We start from the raw sequence: 22,837 nt of genomic DNA, 5'->3' as shown, positions 1-22,837 counted from the left end.
ACGTGGATTTGAACCTGAGATCACAGACTTACAAGTGTCATACATATCTATACAACAACAGTTCATATATCGATATTTATTTATTTATTTCTACAATTACACCTGAATCATCAACAATGTTTTGTTTTTTTAAAGATAATATTTCCTCAGTTAACAAGCAAAACGGATACCTGCTCATCGCTTTGCATTCCCATTGCAGATAAATAAATTTCAACTGAAAATATTTTTGGACAAACTAGTCCGTTATTTAATGCACCTCAATGAAGCTATTTGAAATGGTCGTTGGACCTTTGGGCTGCATATCTGTACAAAATTTGCCTCGTGATGCACACTTTGAATCCCTCGTCCTTATATGCATTTTTGGCCATTGTGTTCACATTTCATTGTATATAAAGCATTTTCACACTGCAGTAAAACAATTTGATTGAATAAAAAGAAACTCACTTTCTACATCCAGTGAAGCAGAAGCAGAGATGGACCCCCCCTGGTTTGTCGCACGCACTTGGTATAGAGTGGAATCGTCTTCTGTCACATTGGAAATCACCAACTGGTGATAACCTCCTTTGAGCTCTTGAAATGTAATTTTTACACCATCAGGATCAAGCTCCTTTCCTTGACGGTACCATTTCACAACAGGCTTCGGATTACCGGTCACCTTGCAGACAAATGTCGCATTGCTCGTGTGCTTGACATTGAGGTTACGGAGTGCCTCTTTGAAGCATGGAGGCTGGATGGGTACATCACTCTTTGGTATAACAGTGTCAGAAGGTTCACTCCAATCGCTCTCACCACCAAGATTCTCACACTTGACACGGAATTCATACTCTAATCCCTCAATCAATCCAGTCACAGAATAAACTGTTTCACGAATATCTTCAGCAGTGACAGCAATCCACCTCGTTTGTTTCTTTTCACGCTTTTCCAAATAGTAATTCTTAACCTTAGCACCACCATCGCTGATTGGTGGTTTCCAAGCCACAACAACAGATTCTTTCGTGATAGCAGAGATTGTTGGCTTGCTTGGAGTTCCTGGTTTTCCTGTGGATAGCAAAAAAAAAGGAAGTTGAAACCATCAAAGTTTAGTTAATCGGCTTTTGATGACATTTAGATATTTTTTTCCTGAAATGGTACGTTCTGAAATGGTTATGAAATGGTACGGCTTTATTTAAGCTCATGGCTATACATTGTGTCAAATATTTTTCATCTCAACAAGATGCTTTTTTTATTATGGTATAAGGTTAGCACTTACCATAAGGACTCTTTGCAACAACCACAGAAGAAACCTCAAGGGGTAAGCTAGTTCCATGTTGATTTTGTGCAGAAACTCTGAAGTAATAGCCTGTGTTCTCAATTAGGCCTGCAATTCTGCATTGTGTTCCAGACACAGAAGTAAAGAGTTTCCAATCCTTTTCTTCCGTGACCTCCATCCTCTCCACGATATAATTTGTCACAAGAGCTCCACCATCATCTACTGGCGGCTTCCAAGACACCACCACTGAGTTCTTCATCTGAGACTCAATGATTATTGGCCCCTCAGGTGGATCGGGCTTATCTGTTGGGGAGGAAAGGGGAAGGAAGGGTGTGATTATTTCAGGCTTTGCAATCTAGTATTGAAAGTGCAATGTCTATATAGTTTGTCTGTTTAATCCAAAATTCAACACTCACTCCAATCAGAAGTTTTGTATAATGAATTGTAATATCCTTACCTTGAATAATGACATTTACTGCAGTTTCAGCATTGCCAAATTGGTTGCTGAGCAACACCTTGTATTTTCCTGAATGCATCTTCCGCTGAACATTTTTGATTACTAGATGCGTATAGCTTTCAGTGCTTTCTATAGTAATTCCATCGCCATCATGAAGGGGCTTCTGCCCATAGAACCAGGTAATAGCAGGTACCGGACGCCCAATGTAGAATAGGTGAATGCGAAGACTTGATCCAATATGAGCATTGTATTGGTCCTTGATGGGGAACCCAGGATGGAACTTTGGTTTGGCTTCAAGCAGAAGTTTAGCACTGCTCTCTGCCTCACCAGCTTCATTGATGGCTCTGCAGGTGTAAAGACCCTCATCCTCTTGCTCATTAGTTATAATTGTCAAATTGTGGGTGCGACCATCAGAGCTTAACTTGTACTTTCGGCTCTGGAAAACCTCTCGTCCATATCGATACCACTTAATGTCTGGTAAAGGCTTGCCCACAATCTGGCTCATCAGCTGTCCAGCCTCCCCTAGTTGTGTAGTCACATCTTGCATCTCTTTCTGTATGACTGGAGCTTCAGCAGCTGGAAAAGAGATACAGAAGTAGAATAAGCGCATAAAGATTGTGTTAACTTCCACAAAAGTTATAAAAACTGATCAATAAATTAATTAAATGGCCTAACTGTACAAGGAAGCAAAGATAAACATACATGTTAATTTTGTTCTGATGGTAACAGCAGTTCTGCGTGGCCTGCCAGTTCCAGTTATGTTCTCAGCGAACACACGGAACTCGTACTCTGTGGCTTCCATGAGGCCTCCCACAGAGAATTGTCTCTCTGTAAGTTTCTCCTTGTGACATTTCTTCCAGATGGAGTCCCCTGTTTGGCGATATTCTACCCAGTAGCCAGTGATCTCCTTGCCACCATCACACTCTGGTCTCTCCCACTGAATGCTGATGCTGTCCTTGGTGACAGAGATAACTTCGATTTCTCCTGGCTGACTTGGCTTGTCTATTTGGAAAAGAAGAAACAATATGTACAAAAGTAATTAATAAAGCATCTCAATGATTGCTTGGTAAAGTACAAGGCACTGACATTATTTTTCGTCATTCAGGTGGCATCACCATTTCCTGATATAACAGGAAATTGTTGTAATATAATATACTTTGCAAGAAGAGAATAAACCCTTACCAAATGGATCCTTGCAGACAAGTGATTCTGAGACTTGGCCTGGTTCACTGGTGCCAATTTCATTTTGTGCAAAAATTCGGAATTGATATTCTGCACCTGGAACAAGTCCGGTGACCTGGAACATTGTAGTTGTGATCTGAGTTTTGTTATGGCGCACCCATTTCTCTGTGGTGCTCTCTTTGCGATCAATAAAGTATCCCGTGACCCGTGAGCCTCCATCATCCCTTGCTCGGGACCAAGATAGACTGACAGAGCTCTTCGTAATGTCAATAATCTCCAGATTGTTCGGAGGTACTGGTGGGCCTGCAGTGGAGAAGAGGAGTGGTGTTAATGGGGAGAATGAAAAGGGTAGGGCAGGGGTAGTAAAGTGACATCCATTAATGTTTTAATATCACTTTCAAATCATCATCATCAATTGCCATATCGCATTAGTTTATTTGCAATATTTAGTCTGTAAAGCTTATTTAAAAGTAAATGAAGGAACCACTTACTCAGAGGGGTCTTAGGAATCACAGGTTCCTCAGACTTCAGTGCTTTACTGACACCAAATTGATTTTCAGCAGAGACACGGAAGTGATACTCAATGCTTTCCTTCAGACCCTTCACAACGAGGGATGTCTCGTGGACATTCGAATCCACGGTGTACCAGGCCTGCTTAGGAGATTCTCGCCTCTCGAGGACATATCCTGTAATGTCTGATCCACCATCGTCTGCTGGTGGTTTCCAGCTGACACGTACCGAGCGTGCCTGGATGTCGTCAAACTCTATGGGTCCTTGTGGCATATCAGGCTGCCCAATGACCTTCACCTTGATGTATGCCACTTTTTTGCCACACTTGTTCTCCACCACCAAGTCATAAGTGCCCGAGTCCTCACGATCAGCAACAGTGATGATGAGCTCAGTATGTGACTCGGATGCCATGATCATGGCATGCTGGCTAATGTCTTTACCATCCTTAGTCCACTTGCATATTGGGAAGGGTTTGCCCTTTATGGGTACTGTAAGTTGGATAGTGCTGCCTTTACGAACCACCAGCCCCTCCTGGTACTTGGCATCCAGCTCAAAATCAGGATACTCTGCAAATAATGATACAAAAGAAAAGTCTTAGCAACCAAAACAAGAAGTACAACAATCAATTAATTTTAAAATCATGCAAGTTTGGCAATTTTTAGTGCATATGTTATTCTCACTTAGAGTATCATTAAACAACCTTCTAAGATATACGTTTATATCAAAAGGTAAAGCCATTAAAGGTTTCAGTTTTATTTTCCTTGACAATGTATATTACATTGCAGCATATTTTGAAATTGTTTTCAGAGAAAATGAAAAGCTTACCAAGCATCTCGGTAACTTTGACAGTTCCAGGTACTTCTGCCGGCTCTCCAGGCCCTCCAAGATTAATTGCCAGGACTCGGAAGCGGTATTCGGCACCCTGAGGTAGCTGCGTGAGTGTGTACTCATGTATCTTGGTTGGAGTGGTATTACACTTTGTCCATTCAAACTGGTCAAGCTTTTGCAGCTGAATGAAGTACCCAGTCACCTTGGATCCTCCTTCATCCTCTGGAGGACTCCAGGCCAATGATATTGAAGTACGAGTCGTGTCGGTGATTCTTGGGTTTTGAGGTTTTCCAGGTGGAGCTGTATATAAAAGGCAATAATATCAGCTGACGATGGCTAGAAACTAAGTATGAATGCAAAATCTTGATAGGTTTGTTAATTATATTTTAAGGAGTTGCTTAAGGATTAGCCTCTATATAAAAGGCAAGCTGCGTTCATTTGTATTTCCTCTAGAATTAATCAGCGCTCCCTCTACTCATCTCCAGGAACTCACCAATAGGATCGCGGACTACAGTAGATTTGGAAGGAAGGCTGGGTTTACTGACACCACGTGGGTTCATGGCAGTGACACGATGCTCATATTCGAGCCCCTCGATAAGGCCAGAAGAACGGAACCGAGTCATTGTGGTGGGAATCTTGTTAACACGAACCCAACGATCTGCTTTTGTTTCTCTACGCTCAACAATGTACCCAGTTACAGTCGAGCCACCATCATCCATGGGTGTTTCCCAGATAATTGTCATGCTATCACGTGAGACATCAGATACCGTTGGTCTTCCTGGTGGTCCTGGTGCATCTATAATGTCAGGAAATGAAAACAACCGTTAGATTATTTTAGCACTGACAGAAAACACTGATGATTTAGCACAATAATGGGAATAAAAGAACAATAATGCAAAACATAAACATTCATTTTTGTACAAAATATAGTGACATATAATATAAAGTTATAGATACTATTATTTATTTCAGCACATTCAATGTATCTTTGAAAACAAAACAGCTTCGCAAAACGTACTGATGGCACTCTTTGCAGTCACAACTTCAGATTGTAGGTAGGAGCCAATGCCAAAACGGTTCTGCGCTGCTACTCGGAACACATACTCTGTGCCTTCCGTCAACCTGGTAAACTTGAACAAGTTCCGGGTCACCGACTCTGAAACCGGCAGCCAGCCTGGGCGGTGGGCATCACGTTGTTCCAGCACATAGGAGCTGATTACTGCACCACCATCGTTTTCGGGCGGGTCCCATGAAATGCTGATTGATCTAGCATCCACCTCATCGATACGGATAGGTCCTTTGGGTACCGCAGGCTTGTCTGTGATGATGAGGCAATGGCAGCATATATTGTGATTGTGTTGAACAATTTATTTATTCATTCAGTAAACGAACAAAAAATGAAATTCAATCAGATAACATGATAAAGCAAATGGATTGCTCACCAAGAATAATTACTCGTATGTTCTCTGAGGCGGAGCCAGTGATGTTCTTGAGTTCCAGAGTATATTCTCCACTGTCTTGGAGTGTTGTCTCACGAATAGTGAGCTTGGCCATCTTTGTTGATATCTCGATCTTGGTGCGCTCACTCTCCTTCACTTTTGTGCCTTCAAAGTACCAAGAGACAGCTGGTGGTGGGCGTCCACTGATGGGAATTTCAAGTTCAATGGGCCTTCCTGCTGGGACGTTGATTGTCCTCTGAGGGAATCCTGTTACGTCGATCTTTGGCATCACTGAAATGGAAACAAATGGAGAATTGAGAACCACTGTAAAATGTAAATTTATTTTGTTTTAAATGTCATGAATCGAGTTAGAAAAGTAATTCAGGATGTTATTGTACTACAATCCAAAAGTGAGTTGATGCTAAAATTATGCAAACACAGTACCTTTAAGATCTCGGATGGTCACAGATGTGATAAGCTCCCGTGGGTCGCTGATACCCTTGTCATTTTGGGCACGGATTCGGAAAAGGTATTCCTCATTTTCATTCAGTGATGTAATTGTGTGCTTTGTCACCTGAGGCTTGACTGAAGTGCACCTCATCCAACGATCGGTGCCAGCACGACAGGCTTCAACGATATAGCTTGTAAGCCGGCTTCCACCATCATGCAGTGGCTTTTCCCATGAAAGTGTGATTGAGGATTTGGTGATATCATCTACCTGCAACATCTGTGGAACTGAAGGTACCTCAGAGATGAGCATGGAATCTGCTGTCTCACAGGACTCACCTATGCCGTACATGTTTTCGGCCATCACACGGAAGTAGTAAATGGTGCCCTCAATTAGGTTTGTGACACGGTAGAAGGTCTTGGAGCACTTTGTTGTAATTGTCTTAAAGGCACGCATGGTTGCTTCACGTTTTTCCACAATGTAATTATTGACGGGTGCCCCACCATCAATTGTTGGAACCTCCCATGTTAGTGTGGCTGAATCACGTGATACTTCCTTAACAACCACTGAGCCAGGAGGACCAGGTGAGTCTGAAATAACAAGAGTTACTTGGATTAGAACATTAATATTGCTACCAAAGAGATAAAAAAACTGCTTAGTGGAAAACAGACAAAAATGGCATTTTTACCCCCAAAATATTTGGGTTTGCTTGATTAAAATTCTTACAAATTGTAAACATTGTACAAGGTTTCAGTTAAGTTCAATACAGTCCCATTTAGTGTTGTAAATCTTACTCGACTGGCAGACATTCACAGCACCTGCTGAATGAGCTGATGCGCAAGAGATATGCTGAGTGCTTTACTATCGCTTTCTTATCGCTAGTGAAAATCAGGGATTTCAAATTTGGCCAAGTTACCAGCACATAATGACCTACTTTGTTCAAAAGACACAGTGGGTAATTTAATGTCGGCTAGCAAATTATAGCATATGGAACACCGAAATTAACATCCCCTCAGATGGGTGGCACAATCCAGACTGCAAATTACGAGAATTATAGTTTATAGTCAGATCTGATTCTATCAATAATTTAGCTAAGACTAGGGGAAAAGTCCATCAAAATGATGGGTATACACAAAGGTCAACACAACACAGAGGAATACAATACACACAAAGGTATAGATTACATCTGATGAATTATTTGCAATAAGGGAATGGGAAAGGGGAACGGGTCGAATAGGTGTTCTAAAAATGAACGGGTCAAAACGTTACACAGGATTTCTTTGATGTGCTTCAGGCATTAATGCAAAGTCAATATTCGTTTATAAGTGAAATGTAAAATAACAAAGAGGAGACAAATAACATATTTGTAACATTGAAAAGTCAATCGATTGATAAATAACAGAAGATACTGTATAAGGTAAGTTCACAAAAAATTGTAATAGCTTCAAAACCTAAACTGCAAAAGCCTAGCCAATTCGAGGTTTTGTCAAAAAGAAACAATCAGAAAATCCAACGTTTCAGCCATGTTGTGGCCTTCATCATGGACGAACACAGGCCATGCTTTCACATCTTAAAAGGCAGAACAACTCTGGCTCACACTAGACCATGAGAGAGCGGCAAGCCGGCAACCATCCTGTTCAGGCAAAGATGTTGCACTTGGTCTCGTGATCTATTTCAGGTCTGTGGTAACTCATTCAAAAGGGAATATAGGATTTGAGCTTTTGTTAATATTGTGGTTAAAGACCATGGAACTGTGGCAAAAAGTCTGCCATGGTTAAAGAGTTGGATTTTCTGTGTCTGTCTTTCATGCTAATACTTTTGAGTTAATTGTGTTTTCTCCTTTTCCATTCCATGATTCTCATTTTTTGTGTGAAGAAGGATTCTCCCAAATGTGCACTGTTCTTCAATTTATAATGAATTGTAATATAAAACACATTACACAACAGAATAAATCCACATTGATGGAATTGCAATTTGCAAGATGATTGCTGTCAAAACATAATAAACATATTTCATTATCAAAAATAATCAATAATGTTCATACAATACAATGAAAATCAAATATTTGTTACAACTCACCATAAACCCTCACTGTTACAGAAGATGATTTCTTTCCTGCCTGGTTCTCTGCCTCGATGATGTATCTGCCAGCGTCATAACGATTGACCTTGTCGATAGTGAGCAGTGAGTATGATTCAGTCGTTTCAATGAAAGCACGGGCAGCCAAGTCCATGTCTGGCCTGCTCCAGGTGATTTGTGGTTGTGGCCGGCCACTGACACGGACCATCATTCGCAGGCTGCAGCCAGCCCGCACCTGCACAATCTTTTTCAGGTCTTGCTCCAAGTCTAGCTCAGGTTGTTCTGAAAAAAGCCACAGCACAGAAGAATGACATTAGCACCGCAGTCAATTGTTTTCCATATAGATAGCATTCTACGAGTTCAATATTTTCGTGTATTATTTTCAGATGCAATAATCCATTCTAAATTATGAGCAGTGTAGGTAGTTTCTCACCTATTCTGTCGACAGGCTCCACAGCAGCACTTGTTTCTCCAAATTCACTTATGCCATTTTCATTGACAGCGGCAACGCGGAAATAGTAGTGCTTTCCAACCGTCGTGTTGGTCACAGTAAACTCTGGATGGTGGATGAGGGCAGCTGTATATGGCCTGTACCACTCGTCCATGTCAGCTTCACGCATTTCCAGCACGTAACCCTTGATATTGCTGCCACCATCATATAGTGGACGGGACCATGCTAGGCTGATGCTGCGCCGAGTGGTGTCCACAACACGTGGGATTGGTGGTGCACTTGGAACATCTGCTCGGCAGATGAGAAAAGATATCAGAACATTATAATCACAGCTCACAAAAATATTCCTTCTCTTTCATTCAAAATGAGCTTAGAATGCAAAATGCAAAAACCTAAGGGTTGAATGGCTGTGCCTGTAATTTTAAATAAACAACCTTTTTATTCTTTCTGTTTGGAGCAAATCAATAACATAACCTTTGTATGCGATTAAGGAACTTAAATTTTGCACATACATCCAATGAACAAAATTTAAAATGTTCTTTAAATGGGTTTCTATTTTTACTCTCAAGTGGATTTTCTTTAACAACTGCATTGCCAAATTAAGCGAATTTGTAAGGGGCGAGATGGGATGGGGTGGGATATAAAAATGCTCTTACATGTTGGTTCCTTGCACAATATGTAGTCGGATGATTCACTTGGCTCACTGCTGCCAGCAGCATTTTCGGCAGAGATGCGGAACTGGTATCCGCATCCTTCCATGAGTCCTGTAACCTTTAGACGAGTGTCATAGATGTCACTGCCACGGTTAATACGAGTCCAGCGCAAGCTCCGTTTCTCGCGCCTGTCCACCAGGTATGTTGTAATCTCACTACCACCATCAGTTTCTGGTTTCTCCCATTCGATAATGATGTGCTCTTTGTTGGCTGCTGTGGCCACTGGAGCTCCAGGAGCAGATGGAATAGCTACGAGGACAGAATGATTGGTGAGATTTGCACATTGTGATTTTAAAACAATATCTGGTGTTATATCCACATTCATAAAGTGCCATTACTGCCTGTTGAATAATATAAATTGTATGTAAAATAGTTAAGCAAAAAATCAGTCAAAATTCCTTGTATTTTCCTTTTTGTTACAGATAGAGTAAATGCACACAAGTTTAACTTACTCATAATACATGCTTGAAGCGCTAAATCAAGGAGAGGAAAACTCACTGAAAGAATTTCTGGCCACGACTGGCACAGACTCCATTGCTTCACCATGCCCATACTTGTTCACAGCTCGTATGCGGAAGACATACTCATTGTTCTTAATCAGACGAGAGGCCACACAGGACAATGTCTGGCACTCTGAATCAACAATGGCCCAATTGAGTCGTGTTGTCTCACGTCTCTCCACCAGGTAGTGAGTGATTTCAGCTCCACCATCCTCTTCAGGAGGCTCCCAACTAAGTGTGCACTTCTCTTCCGTGATGCGGCTGACGTGTATCGGGGCCTTCACAGGTCCAGGATTGTCTGCCGGGGGATAAAAGAAGGTCAGAGGTGGAGGGGGAAGCAGGAATTTAAATATTATATGATACTGTGAAATATGTCCTGGTTTTATAATTTCCTGGGAAAAAATAAAACCAATATAACTAAGAATCTATGAAGAGGTAGGGAATAATTGGGGCCGTTAAAGAAGTACTAGTATTAGTAGAAATTTGCACTTCGTATCTGTTTTCCTAAACAATTTTGACCTTGATCAAAAAGGTAATGTGCACTTCAGCAAACAGTAGGCAAATTGATAAAGAAGATGGAGCACATAATGCTCAAATCCAACAAATCAAAACATTTTCTTTAATCATGCTTAGTCATAATTGATGAACTAGTTATGTGTGCAGGTGATATATGCTTATAATTTGCAGTATTATTAAATTTATGAAGTGGATGAAGCAAAGTATGGTAATTATGAGTTTTGCAGTGAAACATATGTTGTAATCCAATTTTGAAAGATATCAGCTTTGATTAGTCAGTTACAAAGCATGTTATATACAGTCACGTGAAAAAGTAAGTACACCCCATGTCAAGTTTTGACTTTTTCAACATATTTCAACATACAGCTATTTGATCTTCATTTCAACAATATTGATAGATAAATGTGATATAATATAACAAATATCATGAAATATTTACATTTTGTAGTCCATTGTATAATTTAAATAAACATAAATGCAAATTTCACATGTGGAAAAAGTAAGTACACCCCATGAAATGTTTAAAAAAAATCTTTTTAACATATGTGGACATATCAATATTTAATCTTCATTTAAACAGTATCTATAGATAAAGTTGATCTAATTGAACAAAAAACAATGAAAAATTGACTTTGAAATAATTTATTCAACAAAAAATTAACAGAGATGCCGTTTCCTTCTGTGTAAAAGTAAGTACACCCTTGGCTCTAATAGGTGGTATTGCCCCCTTTGGCAGACACAACCTCAAGTAGGCGTTTCTTATAACTGTCTACCAGTCTCTGACATCGACTGGGAAAAATTTCAAATTCCAGAATTCAACTTGGAAAAATTCAACTGGGAAAAATTCCCGAACCCTCCATTTCTTTATTTTCAGCCATTCCTTGGTGGATTTACTGGTATGCTTGGGGTCATTGTCATGTTACAAGGTCCACCTTCGGTTGAGCTTCAACTTTCCGACAGATGGCCTCACATTATCCTCAAAGCATCCTCTGGTACAATGAAGAATTCATAGTAGATTCTATGATGGTGAGCTGCCCAGGCCCTGATGCAGCAAAGCTGCCCCAAACCATAATATTTCCACCACCATGCTTTACAATTGGTATCAGGTTCTTGTGGTCAAATGCTGTCTTTGGTTTTCGCCAAACATGTCTTCTGGTACTGTGGCCAAATTGCTCTACCTTTGACTCATCTGTCCAGAGCACATTGTTCCAGAAGTGCTGGTCTTTGCCTAGGTGTTCATTGGCAAACTTTAGTCTTGCCCTGATGTTCTTTCTGGGCAGCAAAGGTTTCCTCCTGGCACACCTCCCATGTACATCAAATTTGTGCAGCCTCTTTCTAATGGTAGACTCGTGCACTTTGACATCAACAGTGGCAAGAGCTACATGTAGGTCCCGTGATGACATTCTGGGGTTATTAGAGACTTCTTTCGGCATCTTGCGGTCTACCCTCGGGTTGAACTTGCTGGGGCGGCCTGGCCTGAACAAGTTGGCAGTTCTTTCGAATCTTCTCCACTTGTAGATGATCTTTCGGACAGTCGAATGATTGATTTCAAATTGTTTGGAGATCTTTTTAAATCCCTTCCCAGACTCGTAGGCATCTATAACCTTCTTTCTGAAGGCCTCAGAGAGCTCTTTTGATCTCGGCTTGGTGACGCCGCACACTTCAACAACAAAGAGCAAACCAAACGAAATGTCTGAGGTTTAAATACGACAGGTTCCACAAAGATCCTCTCTAACGATGTTCTAATCATTTGCACCTGAGCTGGTGCACCTGATTCTAATTTTAGGTATTTGAAGTAGTGATAAATGTAGGGGTGTACTTTCTTTTTCCACATGCTAAATTTGCATTTATGTTTATTTAAATTATACAATGGACTACAAAATGTAAATGTTTCATGATATTTGTTATATTATATCACCTTTATCTGTCAATATTGTTGAAATGAAGTTCAAATAGCTGTATGTTGAAATATGTTGAAAAAGTCAAAACTTTACATGGGGTGTACTTACTTTTTCACGTGAATATATATATATATATATATATATATATATATATATATATATATATATATATATATATATATATATATATATATATATATATATATATACTGTATATATATATATAACATGTGGTAAGAGCATCTCTCACTGAAAAATCGTGTCAACCGATGTAGCTTACCAAGCACTTTGATGGTCACTGTTGCAGTCTTCATACCACTTTCATTGCGGACAGTGAGGATATATTTGCCACTGTCATTGCGATCGCAGAACTTGATGATGGCAATGGCCCGTTTACTGGTGTACTGTAGCGAGACCTTTTCACTGACATCCAGCTCGTTTTCTCCCTTGGACCAGAAGACTTGTGGATCAGGCTTGCCGCCTACTGCTGCATCCAGCACCAGGTCAGAGCCTGCACGAATTGTGACTACCTCACCCAGAAGTCTACTCTCCAACTGTGCTTTTGGTGGCACTGAAGAGATAAGAGGGAGGGTCACAAGAATTCCAACGTAATTATCTCATAGCTCACTTTGAAAGGTCTATACTGTACCATGGAAAAGAAAATAATATTGTTTGCTACTATGTTCATAGTTACCATTCTCATCTTTGCAGGTAACAGCTCCAGTTGATGCAGATGGTTTGCTGATTACACCAGCAGAATTCCTGGCAAGCACACGGAACTCATACACCTCATCTTCACTCAGACTTGTGATGGTGTAGAAGGTATCTGGAATATTTGTGTAATTGCATTTGAGCCAGCGACCCTCGCCTTCCTCGTTGTATGGCTTGCGCTCGACGATGTATCCTACAAGTTTGCTTCCACCATCTGACAGTGGTACAGTCCACTTGATGGACACGCTTGAACGTGACACATCTGTAACTTCAGGTGTTCCTGGTGGATCTGTGCACAAACATTATGTTACCTTTTAATGACTGGACAACAAACCATCAACTGATGTTGCCGAACACTATGTATTTGTCATTATACATGTTACAATAAAATTGTTAAAATATGCACACTCACCAACAGGGTTCTGTGCTATCATTGGCCTTGATGCATCACTCGGTTTGCTCATCCCTGCTGCGTTCATTGCATAGATGCGGAACTGGTACTCGAGGCCTTCCACCAAACTGGTAACCTTGTAATTGCACTCCAGACAGGGGAGGTTGTTTTCTTTCACCCACAAGATGCTGTTACGCTCTTTCTTCTCGATCCAGTATGCTGTGACCTTGCTGCCCCCATCATTATATGGCTCTTCCCACTTAATGGACATTGCTGTGGCTGACACGAAGTACACTTCGGGGTGTGTTGGTGCACTTGGTGGCACTGTGAGGCAAAATGCAAGAGTTCTAATCAGTTCAACATAGTTACCAAAACAGACAACTTCAACGTTAAAATGATTTTTTGCAAGTATGGCTTTCATTTCCAATCACTGAAATCAGCTTCATTATGAAAGCAGGTTTGAAACATTTTCCAGCTTTCAATGCTGCAAAAGCAAAATAAAGTCAAATATATAGTCTATAAATAACACGTTGAGTGAAACGATACTTACAGAATGGATGCTCAGCAACCACAGGATTCGACTCGACTGCACGGCTGCATCCAAAACGATTCTCGGCAGTCACACGGAACGTGTACTCCATGTATTTGGCCAGGTGGGTGACTTTGATTTGTGTCCTCTTGACACTTGAGTTGATTAGCTGCCAGAACGAACTGCCCGATTCCCGTTTCTCTACAATATAGTTAGTTATGGGGCTCCCACCATCATCTTCTGGCTCATTCCAGGAAAGCACGCATGATTCTACCGTCATGGAACTCACGTTGATATGACCGCTGATAGGCGCAGGTTTCCCAAATACGTTGACCATAACAGCAAATGACAATACACCTGTGCTGTTTTCAAGGACTATGTTATATCGCCCTGAATCAGCTCGCATGCTGTCCTTCACTGTGAGCAATGTGCGCTCCTTTGTTGTCTTGATTTTAATCCGCTCCGTAGTTTTCAATCGTACATCGTCATGTTTCCACATAACCTTGGGAAGAGGACGTCCAGTGTAAGGAGCATCAATGGAGAATGTGGTACCTGCCTTGCAAGTGATCTTTCTATCAGGGATTCCACTGAGGTCAGCTTCAGGCTCAATAAGTGGTTCCTTGATGATAACGGAAGAAAAGGCTTCTCTTGGTTCACTGCACCCAGCATCATTCTTTGCCCTGACACGAAGTTCATACTCAGAGTTCTCCATAAGTCCCTCAATAGTGGCTGTTAAGTGTTTGGTTTGCAATACCTCCAACCAGTGATCAGATTCCTTCTGCTTCATCTCGATGATGTAATAGGAAATGCGACTACCCCCATCATGGTCTGGCTTTATCCAAGCCAAAGACACTGATGTGCGAGTTGTATCAACCACTTTGAGGTGCTTAGGTGGAGCAGGTTCTTCTGAGGTGACAATTGGTTCAGGTGTCTCATATGGTTCACCCACACCGTTTTCATTTTCTCCCATTATTCGGAAGAAGTATGGCACTCCTTCACTGAGGTTGGTTACTTTGTAAATCAAGCGACTTGTCTGTTCAGTGATGGTTTGCCAGCTGCGGCGAGTTGCCTCTCGCTTTTGAATGATGTAATTGTAAACCCGAGCTCCACCATCATTGCTTGGAACATCCCACATCATAGTGAGGCTACCTCTCATCACGTCCTTGAAGGTTATTGGTCCTGGGGGTCCAGGAGTAGCCAGAACTTTTACTGTGAGGGTGATTGCCTTTTTACCACTTGTATTATCCAGGCTGAGGGTATACTTTCCAGAATCATAACGATTGCAGTTCTCAATCATCAGGATACTTTGAGTATGAGTTGTGTGAATGTGAGCACGTATGCCCAGGTCTGAATCTGGCTTTGTCCAAATGGCCATAGGCACAGGGCGTCCTTTGAAAGCGACCTGCAACTTGATTGTATCTCCAGATTTGACAATGTGTGTCTGTTTGAAGCTAGCATCAATATCAATCTCAGGAGAGGACAGTTTGTCAGAAGCTTGTACAGTAGCTGGAACTTCACAAGGTTCACCTTTGCCAGCAGAGTTGACAGCACAAACACGGAATCGGTACTCCTCACCTGCTTTAAGGTCCTCAACAGTGTAGTTCGTAAAAACACAAGCCTCGGGATTTACTTTGTGCCACTCATCTAGTCCTGCTTTGCACTTTTCAATGACATAGCCAATAATCTCAGCGCCACCATCAAATGCTGGTGTTGTCCATTCTAGGCTCACACTTTTCTTGGTTGTGTCAATCACCTTAACCACAGTTGGAGCTGTTGGGGGATTCACAGGTGCTTTGCACTTAATTAATCGTGAAGCATCACTGGCGGGCCCAGCACCGGCATTATTTTCTGCCATTACACGGAACTCGTACTCATTGCCTTCGACAAGGCCTGTAACACGGAACCTTCCCTCAGTAATAGCTCTCTTGCTGTAAACTTTCACCCATCGCAAGCTCTTATTCTCACGCCGTTCCAAAATGTATTGTTCAATTTCATTGCCACCATCCGACTTGGGTCTTGCCCAGTTCATTATTATGGTGTCGCCAGTCACGATTGAAGGTTCTGGTGTTCCAGGTGCACTAGGAACCGCTGAAAAGAAAGAAATGCCAACAAGTTATAGTTTTCAATACTTAAAAAAAAAAAAATATCACAACCTACAAGTAACAACATTGGAAGCATTGCGTAAAATATTTGATATTGGGAGGTAAAATCAATACTTACTAAACTGAACCTTGGCAACTACAGGCTCGCAGTCCAGTGGCCTGCCCACGCCAAATTTGTTGACGGCACAGATGCGGAACTGATACTCGTTGTTCACGATGAGTTTACTGACACCATAAGAACATGCCTTGCAGTTGTCAGTTACCAGAACCCAGGCAACTCGAGAGGTTTCACGCTTCTCAATGACATAGTGTGTGATAATTGAGCACCCATCATTATCAGGTGGTTCCCAAAACATGTTCAGCATTGTTCCTGTGATGTTAGTGAAGCGAATTGGTCCCAATGGTGGACCAGGAGTATCTGGAGGTTAAGAGAAGATTGGAGAAAAGCTTTGAGTTTGCTCAAGGTAGTACAAACACTGAACAAAAACATATGCTAAACATTTACGAAAGGTAAAATATCACCAAAGTTTTAATAGCACAAGTTATACATTTTTATACATATTTCTCAATCAAACTTCATGGGTGACATTGAACTCCATAATTATTGCTTCGTCATTTAAGAGAAATAATTATATTCCAACCATTTGTAAAACCTCACACGTACCATGGACTCTGACTGTGATCTGTTCACTCTTTGTGCCGGAATCATTCTTAGCCTCAACTGTATACACGCCACGGTGGTCACGGGAGCAGTCACGGATAAATGCTTTGCTAGAACCAATGATCGTAGTCACTTCAATGCCCATATGCTTGTCGATTTCATCGCCATCCTTGTACCAGGTGACTGTCGGCGCTGGTCTGCCAGTGATGATTGTACGTATAGTCGTGCTGTCACCCGCTTTCACTGTCTGACCCTCGCGTTGTTCAAGAAACTCCACATTTGGTGCAACTGCAGTGGAAGAAAAAGAATGATTAGAGTTTTATTCAAATAGTGCCAACAAAATGTTGATTTCCAAACAATGTCGTATAGTACATCGACATAATTATTGAGCAACTACAAGCATTATTTATATATTATCTGCGCATTATTCTATTTAACGTTGTGAAGTAATTTTTCATATTTAATCAGCTACAATACAAAACGAATATATCGCAATATACTCATATGGCTTTACGTTGAGAAATTATTGTTCAATAAATAAAGCAAACATGTAAGAAAGTCTGTTTAGCCAATTAATATATTTGTTTCACCAAACCGACAATGAAGTTTATCCCGGATAACTAAACATTATCACACTCTCATAACCTTCAACTGTATAAGCAACTAACTCAAAAAGAAAACATCTGTTACTGTAATTATTCCAAAATATATCTTTCATGAATAATTTTGACAATTATTCATTGAAGTGAACTTTGCAATGTGTGGACTAAAGAATGGCAGAAATGCATGACCAAGTATCTTTAACATGAGACAGACATATATGTTCTGATGTTTGCTTTCATGTCAGTGCAAGCAATGTTAATTATTTTGCAAAATTTTGCTGATCAATTATAACCATGGTGGCTCAATCAGCCTTAGTGGGAAATCATAAATCAGTTATTATGATAATGTTTAAAAATTTTTTTAAATCAATACCTGTGGGAAAACTACACAGCCAGACTAGGAATCAAACGCAGGCCGTCTGATGAACCATACCAGTGCTCTGCCATTTGAGCTATCTGAGTGACCCCTGACCAAACACGGAATTTTCCCACACTTACCACTCTCTTTTCACCACATATTTGATAAACAGGAATAAATACCTGCATGGGTCTAGTGTGAAAAAACTCTGACTCAACCAGGAACCCAAACCCAAGGACCTCATCGTTTACATGGCAACAGCCCATTGAGCTATTGAGTCTTTGGGTTAATCTCAGATTTTATTTCTACATTTAAATCTACTTCCAACTCATTACAGTGTAATAATAATAATGCTTTGCTTACCCTGTCACACTATCTTATATGATATTCACTGAGGCTGAAAGGTATTTTCAAGCCCAATAAAATGCTTTCAATTGATGGATGTTAAAATTATTTATTGTAAATAAAAAGCAAATGAAGGATTTTTGTGCCTGAAATACACTTACCACTTTCATCCCTGGTCATAATGTAGCCTGATGATTGGGAAGGTGGGCTGATTGTCCCAACGGCATTTCGAGCAATCACTCTGAACTCGTAGCGGTCTCCAGAGCTCAGGCCAGTGACTGTGTACAAGCATTCGCTGACGTCAGTGAAGTTGCACCTCAGCCAGCGACCTCCGCTTTGACGCCTCTCAACTGTGTATGCCACAATCTTTGCACCACCATCACGGAGTGGTGCTTCCCACTTGAGTGTGACTGTCTCACGGGTGACGTCGATATAGTCTGGTGTACCTGGAGGATCTGCAGAAGAGGTGTCAACCAATGCACACTTTATTATTTCAACTGTGACAGTGGCAACTTAGACAAACATGTAACATTTTCACATTAACTGCTTTATGTTGTTCAAGTGACAACAACCATAAGTTTATTTTACAATTGTTTTTTTAAGTCAGAAAACTTACCAACTGGTGAAACTGCAAAGATGTGTTTATTGGGTTCACTCGCTGGTCCCAGGCCAACACTGTTCTCCGCAAACACACAGAACTGGTACTCCAGGCCTTCGAGAAGTCCCGTCACCCTGTATTCTCTGTTGCTAATGATATGCTTATTCACCCTCTGCCAAAGTATGCTGTTGCGCTCTTTCTTATCAACATGGTAACCTGTGATTTCAGCACCGCCATCATAAACTGGTTTGTCCCAGGAAATGGTCATTCCATCAGATGTGATATTATACACAACTGGGCGACTTGGTGGGCCTGGCACTCTGAACTGATGTTTGGCCACAACTGTAGTTGAAATGAGCGGTTCACTCATCCCAAGACGATTTTCGGCATGTATACGGAAGCTGTACTCAGCCCCCTTCAATAGGTTGGGAATCTTAAAGGTTGTTCTTGCCACACTAGCAGAAACCATTTTCCACTGTGTCTGTGATGATTCACGCTTCTCAACAGTATAAGATGTAATCTCACTTCCCCCATCATCCTCTGGTGGCTGCCAGGAGATTATTACACTATCAGACTTTATCTCAGCAAAGTTCACTGGTGCTTTTGGCTTTGATGGAGGGCCAAGTGTGATGAGTGTTAGCGCAAATGTTTTCCTGGACACACCACTGTCAAGAATCAAGGTGTATTTTCCACCATCTTTTTTATTCACGTTTTTGATTGAGAATTGGATGTGGCGTTCCATTTTCTTGACTCGCACTCGCTCAGTTTCCTTCATTGGGATGTTGTCCTTTGTCCATTGCATTGAAGGGCGTGGTTTTCCTTTGTATGGAATCTCAACATTCATGTTATTTCCAATGCGAACAATTATCTGTTTGTTTGGTATATCCGAGAGATCTGCCTCTGGTTCAATTATGTAGTCTTTAACCTGAATGGGTCCGCAAACAGTGCCTTCACTTAGGCCTTTTTCATTTTTTGCAAAAACTTGAAATTCCATGAAAGACAGCTCTTTGAGGTTTGTTACTTCAAATTCATGGGACTTTGTAGTGCCCGCTGTTTCCCAATGGTCTCCGCCCTTCACCCTCTTCTCAACTACATAATCAGTCACTATGCTGCCGCCATCATGTTCAGGCTTTGTCCAATGTATAATTACAGAGGTCTTGGTGGAATCCTTCATGTCCAGGTCTTTTACTGGACCTGGAATCTCACTTGGATTGACAGAATCTGTAGCCTCATGAGGTGCACCAATTCCATATTCATTTTCTGCAAGGATACGGAAGAAGTAGGATAGCTTTTCTGACAGTCCTGTAAGTTTGAATGATGTTGTGACACATTTTGTGGTCACCATTGACCATGCCCTTTTGGTGGTGTCTCTCTTTTCGATAATGTAGTTCACAACCTCAGCTCCACCGTTGTTCTTCGGGGGATCCCAAGTGAGAGTGACTGTGCCAAGGCTTACGTTTTTGTACTTCAGGTTATGGGAACTTCCAGGTGTATCTTGGACCTTCACGGTCACAAATGTTGATTTGGCTTCACCCACACCATTATCAAGTGTAAGGACATACTTTCCAGTGTCATTGCGTGTGACCTCATTTATGTTGAGACGGGTGGAAGATTCGGTGTTGACAATTTGATACCTGACATCCTCAGCGATGTTAAGATTATCTTTCTTCCAGGTAATCGTGGGAGTTGGGCGGCCACTGAAAGGTAATAATATTTCAACGTTCTGGCCTGCCTTGACAGTAATAGATTGTCTCAGAGCAGCATCAAGATCAATCTGTGGTGATTCTGCAAAATACAAAAATTACAGCAAATTAATGAATGCTGATTTTTTTATTTTTTTACTTTTCCCTTTCAATATAGGGCAAAGTATAAATGAAAATATGTGGTGTTTTTTTTGTCTTACCAATAATGTCTTTTGCCTGTACTGGTTCTGAAAGTTCTAATGGTTTTCCTGCTCCTGCTTCATTGACTGCTGATACACGGAACTGGTAAAGTATTCCTGTAGTCAAGGGAGCGACAACATATTCTGTTGTTCTGACTTCTCCTTTAATGCTGACAACAGACCATGCTTCTTCCTCAACCTCCTTCTTTTCCACAATATACGAGGTGACTTTCCGGCCACCATCATACACTGGTGGGCTCCAAGCCAATGTGACCGACGTTTTGGTGCTGTCCACAACCTTGATCTTGTTTGGTGCACAGGGTGTGTCTGACAAAAACAAAATTGCCGGAAGCATATCAAGTCTTTAAAGGATGTAGATTACAAAAGTTTTCAATTTGATACTGAAATGTTACAGAAAAACAAGAATATAGTCTTGCATAATTCAGATTTTATTTATTTCAGCTCCATGAGTAGTACTACAACAATAAACTAACCTTACCAACAGATTATATATTAAAATATGAGATCATACCAATAGGGTCTTCAGCCTTCACAAGATCACATGGTTCAGAGAAAGCTCCGTTTCCTGCAGCATTGATGGCACAGACCTTGTATTGATATTCAAAGCCCTCCATGAGACCAGAAACCTTCTGCCTAGTATCACGGATGAAATCTTTGGCAACTTTTACCCAACGCAAGCTCTTCTTTTCTCTACGCTCCAAAATGTAGCCTGAAACTTCATTTCCACCATCCGCAGTTGGTCTCTTCCAGGTCACTGTCATGGAATGTTTGGTTACAGTTGTAACCTCTGGGGTGCTTGGAGGTCCCGGTGTAACTGTAAATGAAAAGAAAAAAAACATTTATATTGTTTGTAAATAACAATCGAGATAACTTTGTGTGTCATTGAAATTCAGTAAAATATTGAATATGCAGAAGTATCATAAACTGTTTCACAAATTTTGTTTTCGTTTTCTTTAATGTGTTAATTCTGAGTTTAAGATCCAAAATTGTTATTCATTGAATGCAAATGATTTTAACAAAACGCAACTTACCAAAACTGTTTTTGGCAATAATGGTCTCAGAGTCTAGAGGATCTCCTGCTCCATACTTGTTGACAGCTTTGACTCGTAACTGATATTCATTGCCCTTAATGAGCTTTGGCACAGTGATGCTTAGGTCTTGGTGATCTTCACTAACAATGACCCATGCGACGCGGCTGGTTTCACGTTTTTCAACAATATAGTGACTAATTGCTGCACCACCGTCCTCACTTGGAGGCTCCCATGTTATCGAGGCCTTCTCAGCTGTTACAGTTTTGAACTGTATCGGGCCGCCTGGACGACCTGGCGTGTCTGAAAGACAAACAGTACAATTTAAAGAAATTATTTTTTGTTGATATATCAAATACACCACCAACAGATGGCAGGTACATATGAAAGGAGATAAATCATCCACTTACCAAGAACTTGTAGCTTAATCGTGGCTGATGTTTTACCAATGGCATTGCTGAGCAGCAAGGTATAGTTTCCAGTGTTTGATTTTGTGACATCTTTAAGGAGGAGAGATGCACGGTCAGTAGTGTTCGCAATGAATAACTGGGAAGTGGACTGCAGCTCTTTGCCATCTTTGCTCCATTCAGCTGTTGGCAACGGCTTGCCAGAGAAGGGCAACATGAATTTAATGGTGTTGTCTGCCCTTATTTTGACAACATCCAGATATTCTGCCGGTAAGTCAATTTCAGGTGCACCTTGCGGGAGAAAATGGAGATGCATAGGTAAAGTAAGTATGGGGTAAGTAGAGTCGCAAACACATAAATGAATATTTCTTGGTATGACTGAGATGATCCTGAAATTTCTCAACAAATTAAATGGAATGTAAAAGTTAAGGGTATCAGTAAAATAAAATTAAAATTGACTGAGAATTGAAAAGTGTTTTTCTAGAATATATTTTTGAAAAATTCAGTTATACGATAGAACAGAAGAAAATGTGAAAGCAAGGAAAAGTAAACTATCAGCGCCATGAGCTTACCAAGTGTGTCCTGACACCTGACAGGACCAACAACTTCAGATGGATTACTTGATGATCCAACAGCATTCCTTGCACGAACTCTGAACTCATATTCTGCATCTTTTGATAGACCAGTGACAGTAAAGAAGGTCTCAGTGATGTTCGTAAAACTGCTTTTTGTCCATCGTCCATTAGGCAAATCTCGACGCTCGACGACATAGCCAACGATTTTGCAGCCACCATCAAAAGCTGGCTTCTTCCAAGAAAGACTCACAGTAGTCTTGGCAATGTCAGTGACTTGGAGATTTCTTGGAGGTTCTAAAAATGCGAGTGAAAATATATTCAGCAAATTTTAAATTTAAATAATGAAAGTGAATA

At 40.9% G+C, this 22,837-nt stretch overlaps 1 protein-coding gene across 1 annotated transcript in view; it reads right to left on the bottom strand.

Moving 5' to 3' along the window:
* The window catches only part of TTN (titin), a 501,281-nt gene that overhangs the window by 11,714 nt on the left and 466,730 nt on the right, over window positions 1-22,837 (bottom strand). Inside the window, exons 353-380 of the mRNA XM_078776713.1 lie at window positions 22,481-22,777; window positions 21,912-22,199; window positions 21,505-21,804; window positions 20,985-21,287; window positions 20,474-20,779; window positions 18,589-20,355; window positions 18,134-18,427; window positions 16,671-16,955; window positions 16,125-16,424; window positions 13,926-15,992; window positions 13,397-13,699; window positions 12,968-13,273; window positions 12,554-12,844; window positions 9,855-10,154; window positions 9,300-9,605; window positions 8,626-8,931; window positions 8,193-8,474; window positions 6,110-6,703; window positions 5,669-5,956; window positions 5,245-5,544; window positions 4,720-5,022; window positions 4,224-4,526; window positions 3,380-3,964; window positions 2,889-3,191; window positions 2,409-2,708; window positions 1,707-2,282; window positions 1,250-1,552; window positions 445-1,038 (exon numbers count right to left, since the gene is read on the bottom strand). Coding sequence (XP_078632839.1) covers window positions 445-1,038; window positions 1,250-1,552; window positions 1,707-2,282; window positions 2,409-2,708; window positions 2,889-3,191; window positions 3,380-3,964; window positions 4,224-4,526; window positions 4,720-5,022; window positions 5,245-5,544; window positions 5,669-5,956; window positions 6,110-6,703; window positions 8,193-8,474; window positions 8,626-8,931; window positions 9,300-9,605; window positions 9,855-10,154; window positions 12,554-12,844; window positions 12,968-13,273; window positions 13,397-13,699; window positions 13,926-15,992; window positions 16,125-16,424; window positions 16,671-16,955; window positions 18,134-18,427; window positions 18,589-20,355; window positions 20,474-20,779; window positions 20,985-21,287; window positions 21,505-21,804; window positions 21,912-22,199; window positions 22,481-22,777 — 12,750 coding nt within the window. The remainder of the gene's footprint in view (window positions 1-444; window positions 1,039-1,249; window positions 1,553-1,706; window positions 2,283-2,408; window positions 2,709-2,888; window positions 3,192-3,379; window positions 3,965-4,223; window positions 4,527-4,719; window positions 5,023-5,244; window positions 5,545-5,668; window positions 5,957-6,109; window positions 6,704-8,192; window positions 8,475-8,625; window positions 8,932-9,299; window positions 9,606-9,854; window positions 10,155-12,553; window positions 12,845-12,967; window positions 13,274-13,396; window positions 13,700-13,925; window positions 15,993-16,124; window positions 16,425-16,670; window positions 16,956-18,133; window positions 18,428-18,588; window positions 20,356-20,473; window positions 20,780-20,984; window positions 21,288-21,504; window positions 21,805-21,911; window positions 22,200-22,480; window positions 22,778-22,837) is intronic.

Source organism: Myxine glutinosa, chromosome 1, assembly GCF_964187855.1.
Source record: "Myxine glutinosa chromosome 1, kmMyxGlut1.1, whole genome shotgun sequence".
NCBI classification, from domain to species: domain Eukaryota; kingdom Metazoa; phylum Chordata; class Myxini; order Myxiniformes; family Myxinidae; genus Myxine; species Myxine glutinosa.
This window is presented reverse-complemented; position numbering and strand designations above follow the sequence as displayed.